The following is a 21,552-nucleotide window of genomic DNA, read 5'->3' as shown; positions in this document are numbered from 1 at the left end:
TTTGTATACCTTGGATTTACACAGACAGCTCAGGTACTAATTGGAAAAACTCAGGATATTCGTAAGTCTGATCAGATTTTTGCTTATTTTCATTCAAGGAATATTGGCTTTGGTGTTTCTAAGCAAACCATCTCCTCCTGGATGTCTAAGACCATTTCTTTTTGTTATACTTTTCATGGCAAATATTTGTCTACTTCTGTTAGACCTTATTCCATTTGGGCTATTGCCTCTTCTGATGATTTCTTCAAGGAGTTGGACACCAGTTCCATCCTTGAAGTTGCAACTTGGTCTAAAGTGCATACTTTTACTAAGCATTATAAATTGAATATTGTTTCTAGGGCCAGAGCAGGCTTTGATAGAACCATTTCATATGGGTTTGTTGAGGGCTCTTCTTAGCCTTCCATCTCCCATTCTGTTTATTGAGCTTTTTTACTCTCTTTAGTGTTAAGAATACTGCAACAGTGATATACAAGGACATAGTACAGCTGTGTAAAACCTTACAATAACAGTAAGTGTCCCTCTCTTCACTGTTGCACTTCCTTCTGGCTGAGGGTTCCCCTTTTTCTTCTTCTGCATTTTTTCCTTCTGGATGTGCATGGACTCCTTTGTCCTATGGAGACTCTTCTCTTCCTGGGCAAGTAAGTTCTGGGTAACTGAATCCATACATCACTTTCTACGTTCTAGGCAGGGAGCATATGTGTGACGTACGGCACATACAAGATCATTAGTCTTTGGTATATTGGACGAACGCCGGGTTGCTCCTGGTGGGAGATCCTCAACATTAAGAATATTGCAACAGTGAAGGGAAAGATATCTACTGTTAAGGGGGCATTTTACACAACAGTACTTTCTTTGGCATCTGTGGGCCAGATATCCACTTGCACTAAACAGTAGCTGGTTTTGGACAGGGCACCCAACCAAATGATATCTGGTTCCAGGATACCCCACCATGAAAGAAGTACCTCAGAATGAAAAGGAACAGTTGAAATAGATGTGGGTGGAAATGAGAACATTCACCCATGTTACTGTGGAACACACGAGATAGGTGCCAGTGATTAACGATCTTGTTTCCATATGAATTCTAAAGCACTCTACTGCAAAAAAGTCTACATTCTGAAAGAACTGGAGCAGGTTTCTTTACAGAGTTCTGAATAGTGAGAGTAATGGAATATGTTCTGCAACTAATTTCCACATTTTTGTATTTTTTTGTAAGTTTCATGTTCAATTCAGTTTGTAGAGTTCCTCCCTTATAGGAGAAGGTTTTTCTTCCTCTGTAGCAGAAATCACTCTGAAAGTACAGTCTCTTTGAATAACAAGGGTTTTTAGTGACCTTTGTCAGTGTTTGGTACAGACTATTTTCTTCTGTTTTGGAACAAAGGAACTTCTCCATTACAGTCAAAATAGGTATAAAAGTTTTTTTGCATTTTGCTTCTTCTTACAAATGCCTTAAGTTTTTAGCACTTTTACTTTCTCAGTGCCTACATGTTAGCAAACCTTCTTGGCGTATTTTTCAGCATTAAATTTCATCTTCAAAAGTCATACTTACAACATCTTTAAGGATTCCAGTTTCACTTACCTTATTAAATTTAGTAGAATATTAGCAATTTAACCAAAGATAAATGGCACATGTAGTGTTTGATGTAGGCAAGGAACTAACACAACTTCCTAGTGAGGGGTAAAAATGCTTTATCTTAATAAAATAAAATCAAATCTAGCAATTACCAACAGTGTATATTACTCCACATAACAAATGCATAAAATGATAATCTTCTTTTGCAATCCGCCTAATGCAGATTTAGCTGAGATATTACTGTAGCCTTGTTACCTCACAGCAAGAGGTTCTCCCATTCAATTCTCGGCTTGGCTTGGGAGTGCCTTCTGTGCGGAGTCTGCATGTCCTCCCAGCGGTTGAATAGTGTACGAAAGACATGCGTGCGTAAATGGGCGTGCCTTTATCGAAGGTTGGGCATCGAGCTGGCAACTCGGCGTTTCGTAAAAATCTACTGCCAATCATTAGCGGACCGGAGTTCCGCTGTGGCGATCCCTAACTGGGAAAAAGCCGAAAGACAAACAACAACATTACTGCAACTGGAAAAAAAGCACAAAACTACTCCTTTAGTAAAATGATATCATTATTTAAGTTAAAGTAGGTTGTGGAACTGATAAAATATGAGGTAGACCAAACTTGGAAAATGCAACTTAATAACTAAAGGTTTTGAATAGTTGAGATGAATAGTTGAGATGATGGCATAGTTAATGTCAGATTTTGTATAATGATGTGTTACAGCCAATATACAGCACACTAGGTGGCAATAGAGAGCCATGTATACCAGGGAAACTAAAATACTAGAAAAATCAGGTTAGGATACAAATTACTGTGAATAAAAGTCAAATGTTATACTGCCACAAGAATCCTACTTGATGAAAGATGAGAAGACGTGTAAATGAAAACAGCAATTCCCTACTTCATACAAAATGTTACGTTGAGTGATGGGTATGTTTGAGATGAGGGTAAATGGTCGCAGTGGACTGCTATTCACTTGTCTGGATAACTTGACAAGTTTCCAAGCATCTACAAATGAAAGTGTCAAAGTCAAGAGGCAGGGTAAATAAATGACTGCGAACTAAACTTTAAATTATCCATCAATCCAATCATTCCTTTTCTAAACCAATTGCCCTTGGGAGTGATGTGGTGGTAGCAAGGCAAACCATACTTCCCTATCTCATATAACAGTCTCTGTCATATCCTCTGGGATCCCCAACATTCCCAAGCAAGCTGAGAGATATAATCACTCCAATATTTTCTGGGTCTGCCCTGGGGACAAGTCTAATACAGGTATACATCTAGTCATCGAACAGACTAAACATTGAAAGGTTAATCATCGAATATTCACTTTATCGAACCTGTGTGATGGGGAAAGTAACTAGTTGGTCAACACTTCCCCATCTCACACACAACATATTTCAAACCCCTTTCTCCAGTGTAGTGTGGTCTCAGAGTTGGTATATATAGTTAAGGGGGATGTGGGGGGTGAAACCCCCAACCTGAGTAGGTTTGAAATACTGACGTGTGTGAGACGGGGAAGTGTTGACTAACTAGTTACTTTTCCCATCTCACAGGTAAGATGAAGGAACGTTCGAGAAATGAATATTCACTGATCTGCATTCGATGATTAGCCGTTCGATGTTTAGTCTGTTCAATGACTAAACATAGATCCGTCTAATACACCTCCCATGAAAGATACTTAGGGTGCATTCTCAACAGGTATCTAAAACCATCTCAAATTACTTCTCTCAACTGGAGGAGCTTTAATTGTATACTGAGATAGTCTGTTACAGAACATAAACTCAGCTATCCTGCAAAGGAAGCTCATTTCTGTCCATTTTATCTGTGATCTAATCTTGGCCACTAATTAATGACCTTAGCAGAAGAAAAGAACAGTGTCCTGTAAAGTAACAATGTCATGCTATGTTTCCTTTCTCACTTCACCAACAATCTCATACAGATGCTTGCAGTACTGCTGTCATTGCACCCAGGCACTGGCTAATCCCCGAGCACTGACTAACTTCATAAACAAAACCCAAGATGTTTAAATTCCTCTGCCTGAGGTAACTTCTCCCCACTCACCTGCAAACAGCAATCTGCTCTTTTATTTGGGACACTATCATGACCTTTGATTTGAATGTACTGATTTTATTCCAACCACTTCACAATCAGTAGTATATCATACTGGACGTCATCGTCTGCAAAAAAAACAGTGTTACAACTGTCACATCTCTAAACAAGATTCAGGTCCTTGGTAGTGCCTTGGTATCTAGTCCATGGAAATCTCAGAACATGATGGTACCCAAGAAATACTCCATGCTGAAATATACACACTTAATGCTATGAACAAAGATACAACTCTTGTTCATTAAACAGGTTTAAAATAGGATTAGCAGCAGCTTTAAAATCAGTGTAATGAAAATTACTCCTGCTATAAGGCTAGGTTTGCCACATGTAGTGGTATAATTTCTTGTGGTTTTCAACAGATTTTGCTCTCATTTGTATCATAAAGACTTTGCTCCACAAAGAAATAATTTGCTGGAAATGTAATTCTAGCATTACAGTGTAAAAGTTAATTAATCATAGTCCCAACAGACGGACAGCTGAAAATAAAGATACAAATCGATAAAGGAACTTGTGAAGTCACACAGAGAAACAAAGAAAATTAAAAGGGAATTGATAAGTAAGTAAATGTTCAGAATATTCTGTAAAGCACGGTGCTTGATGGACTATGGCAAGGTCACCACTCAGTTCCATCCCATGGTCACGTGCACAGTTCAAAGTCAGTTTCTGGGGAAATATAGCATAATGACAGAGGTATATTACCCCCCCCGTCAGATCATCTAGATGGTAAGTCTAAGATCTGGGTACAAAATAGTACAAAGTTATTACTTAACCATTACCAAATAAAGTGACACAGTCCTTTACATCACATGCACTCTTATGGACTGCCTACTTGTTAAAATCCACTTACTGATGGAAGATGATAGACAAATGTACAGGCTAGATGAATGTACATTTGTCACAGGTGTTCATAGCTGGTATGCATATCTCCACTATGGATACCCACTGTGGCCATCATTACGTAACTTACATAATATCCAAAAAGTAGCAGAATATATGCATCTGTATTAGAAGGATACTGACAAAAATTTTCACCCACAAAAAGGAAAAGCTGACTTGTCACAGTCTAGACTAACTTACCTTTCTGCCTCACCATCCTGGATACACATATTAAACAGTAGATACCCCAACGCTATCCTTGAAAAGAAGGTAATCTGTTATTGATAACAATGCCGAAATTAAAGCAAAAGCCTTAGGGCTGCAGGCACTCTACATGCCAGAAGGTACAGACAAAAACTAAACAATGACTGATATGTAATAAAAGGGAGTGTTGCTAGAAACCCTGCTTAAAACTCCATCATTCTTAAGAAGAACCAGTGGCCCATTTGCAGCAGTTGATGGATCTTCTAAGAAATGATGGCAAACACTACTAAGTCAAATGGTGTGCAAAGCCCACCGTTAATGTTGTTAAAACATGGCTTGTGGTGAAAAAAAGGGAGCAGATGCTACTAATGTTGGGTATGAGGCTTGAAAACACTAAGACCAAAGCAGCCAGATGCACCAACACCAATGTACTCAATAAAGCGATACTAGGAATGAACAAAGATTGTTGAGGGCTGGATCACTAATAATACAAGTAGTCCTTCTTTTAGTCCTTCTCTGTTTCTTTTTAGACTGACATCAGGGTAGTACCACAGACAGAGCACACATTATTCAAACTGTAATGAGAAAAGACAGCCACTAATTTTCTGCACTATTGGCGAATATATCAATAGGGTCACATCTGACTTCCACCTTGGAAGCCCTTAGCATAAACAACTTAAACAACTGTTTGCAGAGACTTGCATTGAAGCAGTGGACATTTAATACAGTTTTTTCTGTACTTCTGAGTGATAACACTGAGGCTATGAACATACCAAATTAAGTCACAAAAATACCTTTATCTCTGAAGCTACTTCTTAGCTAGGGCAATAAAAAATGAGGATGAGTGTGCACTGTACCCCTTTATACTGCAATGCATAAGGTAGACACAGGACATGCAATAAAACATTTGCTGTAACAAGTATATCATTAAGACTTGGATAATTTTTTTTCCCCGATTATCTACCTTCTTTTAACATTCCTACTTTCAGACACTTCATGAAGCGGCATGCCTGGCACGCTTTCCTTCTTCTTTTGGTAATCTCACACTCATTTGTAGCTGGACAGCTGTACTCAATGTTACCTGTGAAAAGACAAAGGCAGAGAACTTAAGCACTATAGTTGAAAAATTAGAGATGCAGATTTTATTTTTTATTGCTAAACATTTTTGAAAGAAACAAAAATGTACAAATTATACTCATTTCTTTTAACAAACACAAACAGATACGCACACAAAAACACATGCACAAACACACATACACATAAAAACACATTTCAGTATGAAATATAAATTTTTTTTCAGAATTCTAGGTAATGATCAGAATTTTACCTAGAATAAATAAAAAGTTCAGTCTAGGAATGTAACAAGTCTTGAATTGTTTAAGCAACAAAATGGAGTAATCTGTCACAAACATGACTGAGGCCTAAAACAAAGACTACCTGAATTACAGATAAAACAAGTGAAGTAAATCTGTTTAACAATTAACTTACTATTGTCTTTATACACATAAGCAAATAAAAAGCACATTTGTGCTCTTACCGAGTCTTGGTTTTAGTACAGCAACAACACTCCTTCATTAGCAGGGTTTGGCACCTTTAATAAATACAAGCTCACAGGGAACTGGGGATGATTATCAGTATTTATTCAAAACATCAACATCTGACATCATATCCTGCATGACACTAACCTGGTGCTTAAGTTCTAGTATCATTATCATTCAATAAGATTAACAATCACATAATTGCAAATTAAAGAACATTTCTGTGTCAAACTGAGAAAGTAGCTACCAAAACAACTGCACTACTTAAAGGGGATTTTTAACTGTGCTTCTATCAACTGGCAAATGCATACGAAGTAAGCATAATGATTCCTTGACTACAGTGATGCCACTTTTCTTGGCCACATAATCCCCCTTCCCCATTAGAGGTGAAAATCACTTTAATCTAGTTCTTACCAGCATGTCCTCTATCTGTACTCCACTGTATTCCTCTGCCTCCATGGCCAAGTCTGACCACCAGGCAGTTATATTCCACTTTAGGGTCTATGTCCTAAATCTTAAGAATTTAACTATATTTAGGGACTGTTCTAAAGCCAACTATTCATCATTTGCTGACAACATAAAAAATCACTACTGGAATAAATACTCGACTGCCACCCCCCCCAAAAAAAAAATGATGCCATGGAAGATGTCTCAAAATACTACTCTCTTCTAGATAGGAGCACTGGAGTGTCCGTCTCCAGTGGCAATGGCATGTTTAAAAGCAAACCCATATACTACTGTTAGCATACCAACAAACTTTACTGTTTCTGAGTATCCCTTTGTCTAGCATACAAATAATTTAAATCTAGTGAGCAAAATCCTCAAGTACAAACTTAAAGTTGTCTCTGCCACCAAATACAATCATAAGGCATTATTTACCCATCTTAGGAAAATTTGAAGCTACTCACAGAACAGTTTTGAGTGGATACTAAATGAGACTAAACTACTTAGATCCTGAAGACATTACCAACAGCCCTGTTGACAAATTCAGCTCAAACTGTACTTCACCTACCAAGTATCTGTCCCCAGCCCCAACAATGAACCCAGACCCCACTCAGCAAATATCACTACTGGCTCATGTCCTATTATCCCTGTTCAACAACCAAGAAAAGCAACTCAATAGGTCCCAGTAACATGCCTGGTCTTGTTTTAGTAAAAAAAGAAGTTATGTCTTACCATAACATTCCATCTGTGTTGTAGATCTTTATTCATTCATTACTGTTAGGACTTTGGTTCCGTCCTCGGAACCGACACGGCCGTTTCCAGGCTTGCGCCAGCCAAAAACTCGCAGCTAAGACCTACCCATAATGCCCCTCTCATAGTTACTCCAGATCAAGTTTGCCCACCCCTATATAACAGAGGTAGTAATAGAAAAAAAGTAGGAGGCTCTGTTTGAGCAAATACCCTAACCAGGAGTTCCTAAAGTCCACCAGGACTCCAGGTAGGGGGAAGAAGGGCGGGAAGTAATGAATGAATAAAGATCTACAACACAGGTGGAACGTTATGGTAAGACATAACTTCTTTATCTAATGTTGTAAATCTTTACTTTTTCCTTACTATTAGGACTGATTCCCCAGCTACTTGAGTCTTGGGTGGCCCTAAGGAAGGATATTTCTGAGCGCCATAGAACCAAAATATGCTCGCCCCCTGGAGGCCAAATCCAATTTGTAATGACAGATAAATGTATGAGGTCTTGCCCAAGTGGCTGCTGTGCAGATATCATCCATAGAGGCTCTGGAATGGAAAGCTACAGAAGTAACCATAGATCTGGTAGAATGAGCCTTTATTCTGGAAGGTAATGATAGCTTATTCTGTTGGTAGATAAAGGTAATGATGGTTCTGAGCCAGGAGGATAAAGTCACTTTGGAGACAGGTTTACCCAATCTGGATCCTGCAAAGGCCACAAACAATTGATCTGTTTTCCTGAAAGATTTAGTCTTGTACAAATAACAACGAGGCTGCCGATGCACATCAAGGGTGTGCAAAAGGTACTCCCCTCTGTTACAATGCTGAGGGAAGAAAACTGGCAGGTCAATAGATTGGTTAATGGAAAATCCAGAAATGACCTTGGGCAAGAAAGAAGGGTCACTACAAAGGGACACCCTATCCCTGTGGAAATTCAAGTAAGGTCTCTTGACACTTAAGGCCTGCAGCTCAGATACTCTTCTCGCCGAGGTAAGTGCTACTAGAAGTAGGGTTTTCCATGACAAAAACTTTAAATCACATGAATCAAAAGGCTCGAAAGGAGGGCCTGTGAGAGACTGAAGCACCAAGGTCAAGTCCCAGGGTTCTAAGGGGGGCATGACCGGAGGTTTAACGTGTAATACTCCTTTCAAAAATGTCTTGCATAGGCGGTGTGGCATAATTGAAGAATTATCAAATCCATTATGAAAATTAGCGATAGCTGCTAAATGTACAGTAATTGTCAATGCTGAGGCTCCTGCATGTAAAAGAGTCTTCAGGTATTAAAGGATCTTTTGAACAGGCATAAAGAATGGATTTAAGTTCTGATCTTTGGCCCAAATAGAGAACCTAGTCCATTTACTAGAATAAACTTTCCTGGTGGAAGGTTTGTGTGAAGCCAGAATAATTTCACGAACAGGAGATGAGATGTCAGGCAGCCTGGCAATCACTGGAAGTGGAGGAACCAAGCTGTGAGCTTGAGACTGTGGAGATTGGGATGAATCAGTCCCTGAGGGTGAGATAACAGGCCTTGGGAATGATCCAGGATCCATGGGCTGTGAATCAGATGAGGCCATAGCAACGGGAACCAGATTTGACGGGGCCAATAAGGGGCAATGAGGATCAATTTGCTTCTCAACCTTTGAGCTTTCTGGGGGAATTTCGGAATGAGAGGAAATGGAGGAAAGGCATACAGTAGACCCGGGGGCCAATTGTGCATTACAGCATCTCTCGGGGGTTCCCCCTGAGGGAGGATCAGGGCAAAGTAGCTTCTGCATTTGTTGTTTAGGGGAAAGCAAACAGATCGCAGCAAGGCTTGCCCCAGCGTCAGAAGATCCGATCTGCTATTACAGGATTGAGGGACCACTCATGAGGCATCAGGATCTTCCTGGTCAGACTGCCCACAATAAGGTTGGAACTCCCGGGAATTTGCGTTGCTATAAGAAAGTGGTTGGAAGCTATCGCCCAGTGCCAAATCCTCATGGCTTTCTGACACAGGGGGTAAGACCTGGTTCCGCCTTGCTTACTGATATACCAGACAACTGACATGTTGTCCGACTGAATTGCAATGGTCCCAGAAGGTAGGGATGTACGGAACACTTGCAATGCTAAGAGAACTGCCCTCAGTCCCAGGACATTTATCTGCAAATTGGCCTCCATGGGGGACCAGGTGCCTTGGACCATCTTTCCCTGGAAATGCCCCCCCATCTTAACAGGAAAGCGTCTGTGGTCATCGTGGCCGTGGGCTGGGGAAGACAGAACGGACATCACCAAAGATTCGTTTGTGAATTCATCCACTATAGTATTTCTTCCTTGTAACAGTTTGTAAGACGTATCATGTGGTCGAGTGGGTGAGTTAAGATCGACCATTGTGCGGAAAGGAGCCACTGTAGGATTCTCATATGCAGCCTTGCCAGTGGTACTAAACTAATGGCAGCCACCATGGAGCCTAAGAGTTGCAGTACAAGACGTGCTGGTACACAGGTCTGTGGAAGGAGGGCTTGGATTTGGTGTCTTATTTCTGAAAGCTTGTGAGGAGGGAGAGAAGCTTGACAGGATGTTGTGTCGAAGATTGCTCCAATAAATTCCAATATCTTTGCTGGGGACATTTGAGATTTGTCCTTGTTGATTGTAATCCCCAAGCAGAGAGCGAGACCTTGAGTGTAAGAGGGGCTGTGGATTAGAAGATTCTTGGTCAGAGCAATAAGGAGCCAATCGTCTAGATAAGGAAACACCTGGAATCCTTGTAGTCAAAGATGAGCTACCACAACTGCCATACATTTGGTGAACACTCGGGGGGCTGTCAAGAGACCGAATGGCAGTGCCCTGAACTGGTAGCGATTGGCTCCCAGCCGGAAGCGGAGTAACCTCCGGGAACGGTGATCCATCTTTATGTGGTAGTATGCATCCTGGAAGTCTATAGAGCACATCCAGTTGTCCCTCCCTAGGAAGGGGAGAATGGACTGTGCCGTGACCATCTGGAATTTTTGAGGTTTGATAAATTTGTTCAATAGGCTGAGATCCAGGATTGGTCTCCAGTCCCGTCTTTTTGGCACTAAAAAGAACCTCTAGTAAAATCCGGGTCCTCTCAGGTCTGGTGGGACTGGTTGGATGACTATTTTTAATTCCCTCTGATTGGGTGGTATATTGGGGATTCGTTTGACGGGTTTGAGAGTTAAATCGGATGGTATCTGGTAGCCTCTGGATATTATTCTCTGCACACAAACATCAGTAGTAATAAGTTGCCAGGCTGGTAGGGGCAGAGAAAAACGACCCCCGACTCGTTCCAGAGGAAAGCAATTGGGCTGCTGCTTAGGCGTGCTGGTAGGATCTGGCGGAGAAGGAATCTCTATGCCCTGGTTACGCTGACCCCCTCTACCCCGAAAGGGGTATCTTCCAGATGAGTTGCCCCCTCTGCCCTGGGGGGATTGCTCACCACGAGAGTCATGAAAAGATCCTTGGGATTTCTAGAACCACAGTTTTCCTCCCTTCTTGTTTCTGGAGTAGGACCTCTGGGGGTGGAAAAGCATATGCCCACAGCAGACAAGGTCTTTCTGTCTTTCTCACTTCGTGCAAGTGTGTCTTGTACTTTGGGACCAAAAAGTGCAGATTCGTCGACCAGTGCATTGACGCAGGAAGATTTAAAGGGGTCTGTAAACTCACAAAACTGCATCCAAGCATTGCGTCTCATGACAATGCCTGATGCAGCAGCTCGAGCTGCCCCCTCGGTGGTGTGAGATATCAAACGCATCGCTAGCGAGGCAACAGCATCACGCACCTCATCAGGTAGTACCCCCACCAAAGAGGAGGACAGTTCAGATATTAGGTCTCTTTGAAGGCGAGTGAAGTGTGCTAGACAGTTCAGTGACTGAATGGCAAAGGTCGCTGAAGCATATGTCCGCTTCCCTAGTCTGTCCAAGGTCTGAGACTCCCTGTTCGGAGGATGGAAAGTAGAACTATCTTCTGCAAGTTCCCTCTTGGTGGCTGCTGCCATGACCATGGAACCAACTGCTTGGACCAGTAGGGCTGGTCTTCATGTGTGGATAGAATTTTGTCTGGCCTCTGGGGGACAGGATCTATGTTGTCTGGGGCCTTCCAGGCACGCTGCACGATGAGCTTAACAAGCAGATCTGTAGGTGGGGTCACCCAGGAAGTAGATGGCCAGGCACAGAAGGCCTGCAAGAACACAGATTCCTCAGAATAAGGATTAGAGATCTTCCACAGTCTCCCCGCTGCTTGAGGATTTTGAGAATGTCTCTGAATGAGACATCGTCTGGGGGAGACCGTGGGGACCCTTTCCCCTCATCACAATCGGTGTCTTCGGTGATAGATTCCTCCGGGGAATCAAGGTGCTTCCTCTTGCACCGTTTCTTCTGGGGTGGCTCCCCAGTGGGATCTTCTGAGGAGGACTCTGGAGAAGGGGTTCCATTCAAAGGGGGGTCTTGTAGCTCCCGTGCCCGGGATCCCGAAGTAGGGGGTTGAGACAGCTGCATGCTAAGGGGGGGGGGGTTCCTGATGCTGATGCCATTGATGCTGACTGCGAGCCTGCAGAGTTAAGGACCCTCTCCATCACCTGCCTGAAGAGGGATGGGAGCCTGGAGGCGAGAAGGACAACCTCGGAACCAGGTTCACACCCCACCCTGAGGAGTCCGCCTCCAGGTTAGGAGCTCCAAGAGGACTGGAAGCCGTTGGAGCCGTGAACACAGATGGCGCCAGTGAAAAAACAGTTGCTGGGCTAGGTACCAACAACAGTCCAAACACTGCTCCGAGAGAGCAGCGGCTCCACCGGAGCCGATGCAGCAAGGGTGGTTGGTGCTGACAGGAAAAAAACGCAGTCAGAGCCGGGACATTATGCACCGGGGTGGACATAGTTACTGAGATCTCCAGAACCTGGGTAGAGGCCGGAGGAGGATAAACAGGGGAATATGCTGTAAAGGATTCTGAGCCAAGAGGGACGGAAGGTCTAGCTGGAGTGGGCAATCCCCTAGCTTCCAGAAACTGGTCCACAACCCGCACTAGGTCTAATTCAGAAAAACTCATGGTGGATCTAAAAGAAGCTGCTGAAGGAGAATCAGGTCTTTCAAGAAAAGGGCTAAACCTATGCCCCAAAAAAGGGTCGTACATTGGAGAGTATCTGGTTCTTGGCAGATATTCGACTTTAGGAGTCGAGGTCATAATTTGTGGAGCCGAAGAAGCTATCGGCACCGTGGCCAGGGATGGTTCCAAAGCAGGTATAGTCGTAGGAGCCAATGTCATAACCAAGGATGGCACCAAAGCCGATGGTGCTGAGACTGGAACCGAAATAGGAGTCAACATCATAGATGGCACTGAGGGAGAAGACACAGAGCCTGGTGCCGAAAAGGTCTGCACTGAGGGTGCCAGAGAAGCACGGAGCTGACTCAGGTCCGTAACTGACGGAGATGTAGGAACAGAGTGACTCCGTTTTTTCTTATTTTTTTTAATCTTTGGAGGGGGTGAGACCTCCGACCCAGACAGAGCCTCCGAAAAAGGTGTTTTAATTAAACCTTTTAAAATAACCTTATTCTTATGTTCTGCTAGTGTGCAATTGCTAAAACTAGCACAAATGTCACAATCAGCTTTAATATGGTCCACGTCCAAACAGTAGATGCAATGAGCGTATCCGTCCGAGTTGAGCATCTTACGCCCACACTTGTCGCACTGTTTAAACCCCAACTTAACTTTGCCTGACATAGTACAGGCAACAAAGCTATCCTAATAGAAAAACAATAGAATGGTAAGAATACCAACGATGGTATTTAAAAAATACCACAAGTGGTAAAGAAGGGCCTACCAAAGGCAGGAAAGAGGGACAGTGCCAACGATTGTAGAAATTTAATTACCAAAGGTAAAGGGTAGGAAATAGAGATAGGTTATAGGCAATAGTGAGAAAAGGCTAAACTGACTAAAAAACAAGAAATTTTGAAGAGAAACTATATCAAAAATCACAATTTTCCACTCAGCTTTGAGAGAGATGGCTAGGCATGTCTGACGAGGAACATGGCAAACGAGATCTGGAGTAACTATGAGATAGGCATTACGGGTAGATCTTAGCTGAGAGTTTTTGGCAGGCGCGAGCTTGGAAACGGCCGTTTCCGTTCCAAGGACGGAACTGAACTCCTAATAGTAAGGAATGAATAAAGACTTAAACATCAGATCATATTTTAGCTCAGCCCCTACTAAACCTTTTCAACCTAAGCCTCACCATTAGCTGTGTCCCCTAGCCTTGCCGAATGACCACAGTGGTCCTACTGCATAGGAATGGTGTACTACTGACCCTTGTATCCATAAATCCCATAATGCTTACCAGCATTATCTGCAAGGTTACACAACGCACCCTTGTAAATATTATAAATAATACATAGATAATCTTTAGACTCTGAATCCAATCATTTTTTGAAGATAGATGATGTCTGGTTGACTTCTTTGAAAAGATTACTGAAGCCCTGGGTGATGGTCAGACTGTCCATACGGCACATCTGGACTTGATCACAGCCTTTGACACCATTCCTCAAGCAGGTATTAATCAATAAACTCACCCAGCTACTCATCATGGATTGCTGGTACTACAAATAGAAGACCTTCCGCTTTTCCAACAAGATAGGTAAATTATGCCTCTTGAAGATAGCTGCAAACTGTTCAACAGCTTGATTTTAGCTCTCCCAGTGTGAAAACTGAAACTGAGTAAAAAGGGTCAGGAAAATTGTCAGCTTGGGTAAAACTCAGTTAATGGCTAGTACGTATAATGCCTTGATGCCAGCAAAGAAGAAATTTAGAAAAACAAAAACAAAATCAACCAGAAAGTGTGAAGAGGAAACCCTGGCTGGCAAGAATCCTGCAGCTGTTCAGCATAAAGCAGTTCACACTTCAGCTTTGGTACAAGAGATGGGTTCTAGTGATTTCGAGGAAAATAATCAATCAAATGTACTCAGAGGTGATTAACATAAATGAAACATTGAAAGACTATATCAACTCAAATAAAGGCTGGAAAAAATAGAAGAGGTTTTAACTAGCTATTCAGATGAACTGATAAAACTACAACAATTGAGGCTGAAATGAAAAGACTGGCTGAAACAACTGTTTCAAAAAATAGTAGAAATGGACAGCACACCTAGAAGTTATGTACTTACCATAACATTCCATCTGTGTTGTCTATTTTCATTCTTCTTTAACAATTGGGTTTGGATCCAATCATCAGATCCAACACTGCTGATACCACAGTTTGTGACCAAATTAGAACTCTCAAGATCCTGCCTAGCCATAATGTACCAACCCCTAACATACCTCAGATCTTATTTGCTAGTTGAAATAAAGAGTAACTATATGAATAGTGTTCCTAATAAAGGAAACCAACATCTGGAGCTCCACAAAAGACACAGTGGTGTCTTAATAGCATCTCATTCTTTCAGAAGTCCAAAATGTCAAGGGTTGGGGGTTGGTGGGTGGGAAGTTGAGGAAGAATGAAAATGGACAACACAGATGGAACGTTATAGTACTTAACGTCTTTACCTGATGTTGTCAATTTTCATTCATTCCTCAACCACTGGGACACAGTCCCCAGCTACCTTATATCATGGGTAGATTCTAAGGAAGGATATTCCTGAGCACGGTTGAACCAAAGGCTGCCCCCCCTCCAAGATCAGATCCAGTTTGTAATCAGTAATAAAAGTATGAGGATTCGCCCAAGTAGCAGCTGTGCAAATGTCATTCATGGAATGGCTGGATAAAAATACTGACGAGGTTGCCATAAACCTTGTAGCGTGAGCTTTTAAAGGTTTTGGTAATGGAATGCCTGATTTATTATAGACAAAGGCTATGCAGTCTGTAATAAATCTTGCCAATGTCACTTTTGTGACAGACTTGCCCAATTTGTTTTCTGCAAAAGATATGAATAATTGATCAGATTTTCTAATGTCTTTTGTTCTGTTTAAGTAAAAGTGCAGCTGTCAATGAACATCTAGGAAATGCAACACGTATTCACCTTTGTTTTCAAATCTTGGGAAGAAACAGGCAAGTTAAAAGATTGATTGATATTGAATTCTGATACCACCTTAGGAAGGAAAGAAGGATTAGCTCTTAATGTCACCCTAGCCGTATGGAAAACCAAAGTAGGGAGGTTTAGAGGATAACACTTGGAGTTCTGAAATTCTCCTGGCAGAGGTAATGGCGACTAGTAAACAGATCTTCCAAGATAAAAATTTACGATAAAATTTTGCAGCTAGTTCAAATGGGAAATGTATTAAGGCCTGCAGAATAAGGTTGAAATCCCATGCAGGTGTAGGATTTTTATGAAGTGGTCTAAGTAAAATAGTGCTTCTTAGAAAGGCCTTGCATATCTTTGCAGAAACCAAAGAATTGTCACTACTTATATGAAAGTTAGAGGAACTAGCTTCCTCATTAAAAATTTCTGCTAAAAATTCTAGTACACTTTGTGGTGGGGCTGAAAGGGATCGATACTTGATGTGCCTGACAAACAAATCTCTTCCACTTATTCTTGTAGATTTTCCTAGTGGAAGCTTTGTGGGAAGACAACAGTATATGATGGACGGGACAAGAGCACAGATTGTTTGGATGTTAATGGAAGTGGAGAAACCATGCTGTCAGCTTTAGTTTTGAGATATCTCGGTGAACCATGCCTGTCAGGTGAGACAGCAGGTCTGGAATTGAATCCAGAATCCAAGGTGGATAAATGAGATGAGGCCAAAGGAAGGGGAACCAAACTTGTCGAGGCCAGTAAGGTGCAGTGAGGATGACTTTGCTCTTCAATCTTGCAACTTTCTGTATGAATTTGGGAATCAAGGGAGTTAGCGGACAAGCATAGAGAAGACCAGAGGGCCAATCATGGAGCAGAGCAACCCCAGCAATTCCTCCAGAGGGGGGATTAGGGCAAAGAAGCTGCTGCATTTGTTGTTTAGGGGAGATGCAAAAAGATTGCAGCAAGGCTGGCCCCATTGACGGAAAACTACTTCAGTCACTTTTTTGTTGACAGACCACTCATGAGGGAGAAGAATAGACCTGCTCAAATCATGTTGGACTTCCCCAGAAAGTGTGTTGCTACTGGAAAGTGACTAGATGAGACCGCCCATTGCCACACTCAGAGCTTCTCAACACAGGGGATAAGATCCGGTTCCTCCTTGTTTGTTGATGTACCAAACCACCGACATGTTGTCCATTCTGGAGCATTTCTCCCCGGGTCTCTGCTGAAAACAGGATCTGTGGAACGTAGTCGGACATTCCCGGTCAACAAATGTTAAATAAAAAAAAAAATAAAATAAAAAATTTGTATCGCAATTATTCCTACAGGCAGAGCATCCTAAAAGGCTTGCAATGCTAAAAGCATTGCCCTCATCTCCAGAACATCTATATGCAAATTGGCCTCTTTGGGGACCAAGTGCCTTGGACTGTTTTCCCCAGGAAGTCCTCCCCCCACCCAATCTGGAAGATATCCGTGGTCACTATAGCTGTGGGTTGAGGAAGAATAAATGGATGGGCTTGTAAGAGCTGATCTGCCCTTATCCACCACGTGACAGAGATGGCCCATAAAATCATGTCTGTGTGATCCTTGTTTGAACTGACATCTTTTTATGAAGACTTTACCATTGGGATGCTAGTATTCACTGAATAATTCTTATGTGGCATCTTGCCAGGGGAACAAGAATTATAGCTGCTGACATTGACCCTAAAGCCTGAAGAATTAATTGGGCTGAAATTCTGTTGTTGTGAATAATTTTTGTGACTTGGAATCTCATCAGTGTTGTCTCCTCACAACAAGAGGTTCTCCAGTTTGAGTCTCAGCTGAAGTGCCTCTGTGCGGAGTCTGCATGTCCTCCATGCGGTCATGCGAGTTTCCTCTGGGTGCTCCAGTTTCCTCCCACATTCCAAAGACATGCAGTAGGTGGACTGGACACTCTAAATTGTCAGTAGGTGAGAGTGTGTGTGCGAGTGAGTGGTACAACTGAAATATTGCGGAAGGACTAGTCACCCAGTGGTGTAAACCTTGGCTCGAGATGATTGTCTCTGCTGAAGTGACACCCCGACCCCATGTGCAAAATGGGAAAAAAGGTTGAGGATGGATGGATGAATGGACCTAGAATCTCAAAGTCTGAACTCTGTTTAGGGGGAGTGAGGCTGTTGTTGACATTGTATTGCAATGTGCTCCTATGAATTCCAGTGTTTGTGACAGAAGTAGCTGAGACTTGCTGTAGTTTACTGTGATTCCCAGGAGGGAGCAAGTTTGACGCACCTTGTCTTTTGCTATTTCTACTAGATGCCTGGTCGGAGCAGTAATGATCCAGTCATCTAAATACGGAAACACTAGGAATCTCTGCAGTCTCAAGTGAGCTGCTATCACTGCCATGCAATTGATGAAAACCCTAGGAGCTGTGGTGAGGCCAAAGGGCAGTGCTTTAAACTGGTAATGACTGGCTCCCAGACGGAAACACAGGATCCTTCTGGAGCTCCTGTTCATTTTTATGTGATAGTATGCATTTTGAAGGTCTATCAAGCACATCCAACCATCCTTACCTACAAAAGACAGTATGGACTGAACCATGACCATCCAAAACTTTGAGTGCTGAACTGACTTGTTCAAATTGCTCAGATCCAAAATTGGTCTCCAGTCTCCTGTTTTCTTTGGCACTAAAAAGAATCTTGAGTAAGTTCTGGATACTTTCTGGTCTGGTGGGACTTCTTGGATGACTCTTTTCTCTAGCAGCTTTTGTTTTTCTAATGCTGCTGTTTCCTCTGATTAGGTGGAACACTGGGAGACTTTTGTGAAGATGGAGATGAAAGGGAAAAAGGGAATTATATAACCTCTGGAAATAATCCTCTGCACCCAAGTGTCTTTTGTGATATCTAGCCAGGCTCTCTGGTGTAGGGATAAGTGACACCTGATTGTCTCCAGAGGGGGACAATCTGGCCTCCTTTCAGGAGAGCTGGTAGGGCACATCAGAGAAAGTGTCTGTAGACCCTTGATTTTATGGGCCATCTCTGTCACATGGCCAGTGTCTTCCATTATTGTTCCTCCCTCTGCCTCTCGGCAAACCATCTTCACTTGGATCTTGGAAAGGACCCTGGGAATTCTTGAACCAAATCTTTCATCCCCCGCGCTGGTTCCTAGAAAAGCTTCTTTGGAGGTTTGAAAAATACACTCATACAACACAGAGGGTCTTTCCATCTTTCTTGCACCTGGACAGTGTATCCTTTACTTTCAGGCCACACAGGGAAGATTTGTCAAAAGGAGCATTGATGAAAGAAGACTTGAAAAGCTCCATAAAGTCACACAAGCACATCCAGGCATGTCTTCTTACTGAGATGCCTGAACCGGTTTCCCTTGAGGTACCCTCAACTGCATGAGAGATACGCCTCATGGATGAGTTTGAGATGGATTGAAGGTTGCAAAATGTGAGGCTACCGTAGCTCGAATCTCTGCTGTAGTGGACCCTGAAAGAGTATCTGACAATTATTTAATAAAATCTCTTTGTAACCTTGTAAAGTGTGCCAGGTAATTCAGTGACTTAAGAGCAAAGGTCTCTGAAGCACAGACACACTTCTCAAACCTATCCAAAGCCCCAGACTTTCTATTAGGGGGATGGACAGTGAAACTTTGTTTTGCAAGTTCCTTGTTCGTGGCAGCTGCCATGACAATGGCATCTACAGGTACTCCTTTGCTCCAATGTTCCCTTTCTGTCTGAGGTGCAAGAATTTGGTCTGGTCTCTTCAGTATGGGTTCAACCACACCAGGTCCCTTCCATGTCCACTGAGAGATCAAATCAATGAGTTTATCAGCAGGCAGAGTCACCCAGGAAGTAGATGGGCCAGATCCAAATGCCTCCAGAAACACGGATTCCTCCAGGGAAGAATTTTGGGAGGACCAACCACCCCACTGTTTGAGGATCTCCAGAATGTCTCCAAAAGAGACATCATCAGGTGGTGATCTGGGGGACCCTTCTCTTCATTGAAATATGTCTCTTCTGTGATAGATTCCTGAGAGGAATTCAAGTGCCTCCTCTGCACTTCCTGTTCCGTGGTACTTCCTTGATGGGGTGCTCCAGGGAAGTATCGAAAGAGAGGGTAATACACTGCTGGGTGGCCCAGGGGATATGGACTGGCTGTCCCTGTGGAGTTGAATGTCAAGGTTCTTGGCGCAAACACTCGTGGGACCTAGAAAATAAGTCCAAGGGGGGGAGAGAAACCCTCTGTCTTGCCGAAGCAGAGAACACTCTCTCCACTACCTTGAAGCTAGACCGTCCCAGGCAGAAGAAAGCCAATGGAACTGAGAAGCAATGCTCTGTCCCACCAGCTTCATCTGCTCAGGAGGCAATCCACCTGAGGCAGAGTCTGTAGGCGAGCTGTCCAGGGCCAAGGCTCCAAAGGGTGGAGACAGCTCCAAAAACTTTGGAGTCGACTCCAACACCTCAGATCTGGCCAGGATGCTATGGCTCCAAGAGCCGCTCTGCTCCAAACCCGCTGGAGCCAGCACACTCAGAGAAAGCTTCTGATCCAAGGACACCAGAGCTCTCAGATCTGAACCAGATGGTCTTGGAAAACTCGGATCCAAGGACTCCAGAAACAAACTGTTGCATCACAGGAGCTGTGACTAAAGGGGTAGACCGATCTAAGGCTTCTTGACCCGAAGGAGTTTCAGCTGGAAGAACCCCCATCTGAATTTGTGCCAAGAGAAACTTCCTTATCATTCTGTCCATATCGGCTTCCGTTAAGACTTCTGTAAGAATGAGATACAATAATGGATGATAATTTGGATCTTCGTCTCTCAAGGAAGGGAGATGACATTCATGAAGGCACTGGGTCAACAGACGGAGAATATCGGATCCAAGGCAGAATTTTCGGAGATGAAGAACCCTATCTGAAAATGTTTTAGGCAAGGGGGAAGACTTCTCAAATCTGGAAGGCTTCGGATCTGGTCTAGATTTCTTTGAAGAAGGCTTCTTTGGGGACATTTTAGGAACATCCTTGGAAGATGCTTTGAGGGGGTGAGCCTCAAATAAAACTTCTGAAAAAGAGTCAGGAAACAATCCTTTTAAAATACGTTTATTTCTTCTGTCCAATAATGCACGCAGATTGAATCTCTTACAAATGTCACAGTCAGCATTGAAATGCTCAGGGGCCCAAGCAATATACACAAAGATCATGTGCATCAGAGTAAGGCAGCTTATGGCTGCATTTTTTACAGTTTTTGAAACCCTTCAACATTTTGAGAATTAAAGTGAGAGCTATGGAGACTAAAGATGCTTTCTCTCTCTCACTCTCTCTCTCTCTCTCTCTCTCTCTCTATATATATATATATATATATATATATATATAATTGTTTTTTTTTTTAATTCTTATTTAGGTAGGGAAGGAAAAAATAAAAGGGAAAGCTAGTACCAACAATGGTACGAAGAAATATACAAATGTGTAGATAGTTAGGTAAACTGCAGACTAAGAAAAATAATACCAGCAATGGTAACTAGAGTACACTGGAATATGTATATATATATATATTTATATACATCAAAATCAGGAAAAAATATCTTAATGATAATATTTCACTTATCTTAATCCAAAAATCTTGAGCATAAAACTGAAGACATCTAAATGCAAAAGTGGCAAACAAGATCTGAGGTATATTAGGGATTGGTGCATTTTGGGTAGGGAGGGACTTGAGAGTTTTAGTTGGCCACAAGCTATAGTATCGCCCAAGTTGGATCAGATGGTCGATTCTGAGCCCAGTGGTTGAGAAATTAATGAAAACTGACAACATCATATACTTGAGATTTTTGCTGCACCAGAGAAACTGAAAGAAACAGGCTGTATTAACTTTATGAAAGCACAAATAAACAACTGGACTGAAGTTCCACAGCAGGACATGTTAACTGAAAAGGCACATCGAGTGTATGCTCCAAACTGGACATAAGAAAACAGCCAAGACTTACATTAGTACATATGCAATCATGACAGCAGAAAGAGTGGATCCTGACAAAACTGTGGAAGAAAAGTGTTTTAAAAATTGGAAACAGCAGAGTTTTTGTGGAAAATGATATTCATTGTACACCTGGCAGA

General features: G+C 42.4%; 1 protein-coding gene across 1 annotated transcript in view; it reads right to left on the bottom strand.

Moving 5' to 3' along the window:
- LOC122805524 (estrogen-related receptor gamma-like) overlaps positions 1–21,552 on the bottom strand; it is a 590,745-nt gene that overhangs the window by 158,608 nt on the left and 410,585 nt on the right. Inside the window, exon 5 of the mRNA XM_044075726.1 lies at positions 5,718–5,834. Coding sequence (XP_043931661.1) covers positions 5,718–5,834 — 117 coding nt within the window. The remainder of the gene's footprint in view (positions 1–5,717; positions 5,835–21,552) is intronic.

The sequence above is a fragment of the Protopterus annectens genome, chromosome 6.part1, assembly GCF_019279795.1.
Source record: "Protopterus annectens isolate FY-2018-M chromosome 6.part1, PAN1.0, whole genome shotgun sequence".
Classification (NCBI taxonomy): domain Eukaryota; kingdom Metazoa; phylum Chordata; order Ceratodontiformes; family Protopteridae; genus Protopterus; species Protopterus annectens.
The sequence above is the reverse complement of the archived record's forward strand: the minus strand, read 5'-3'. Positions and strand labels throughout refer to the sequence as shown.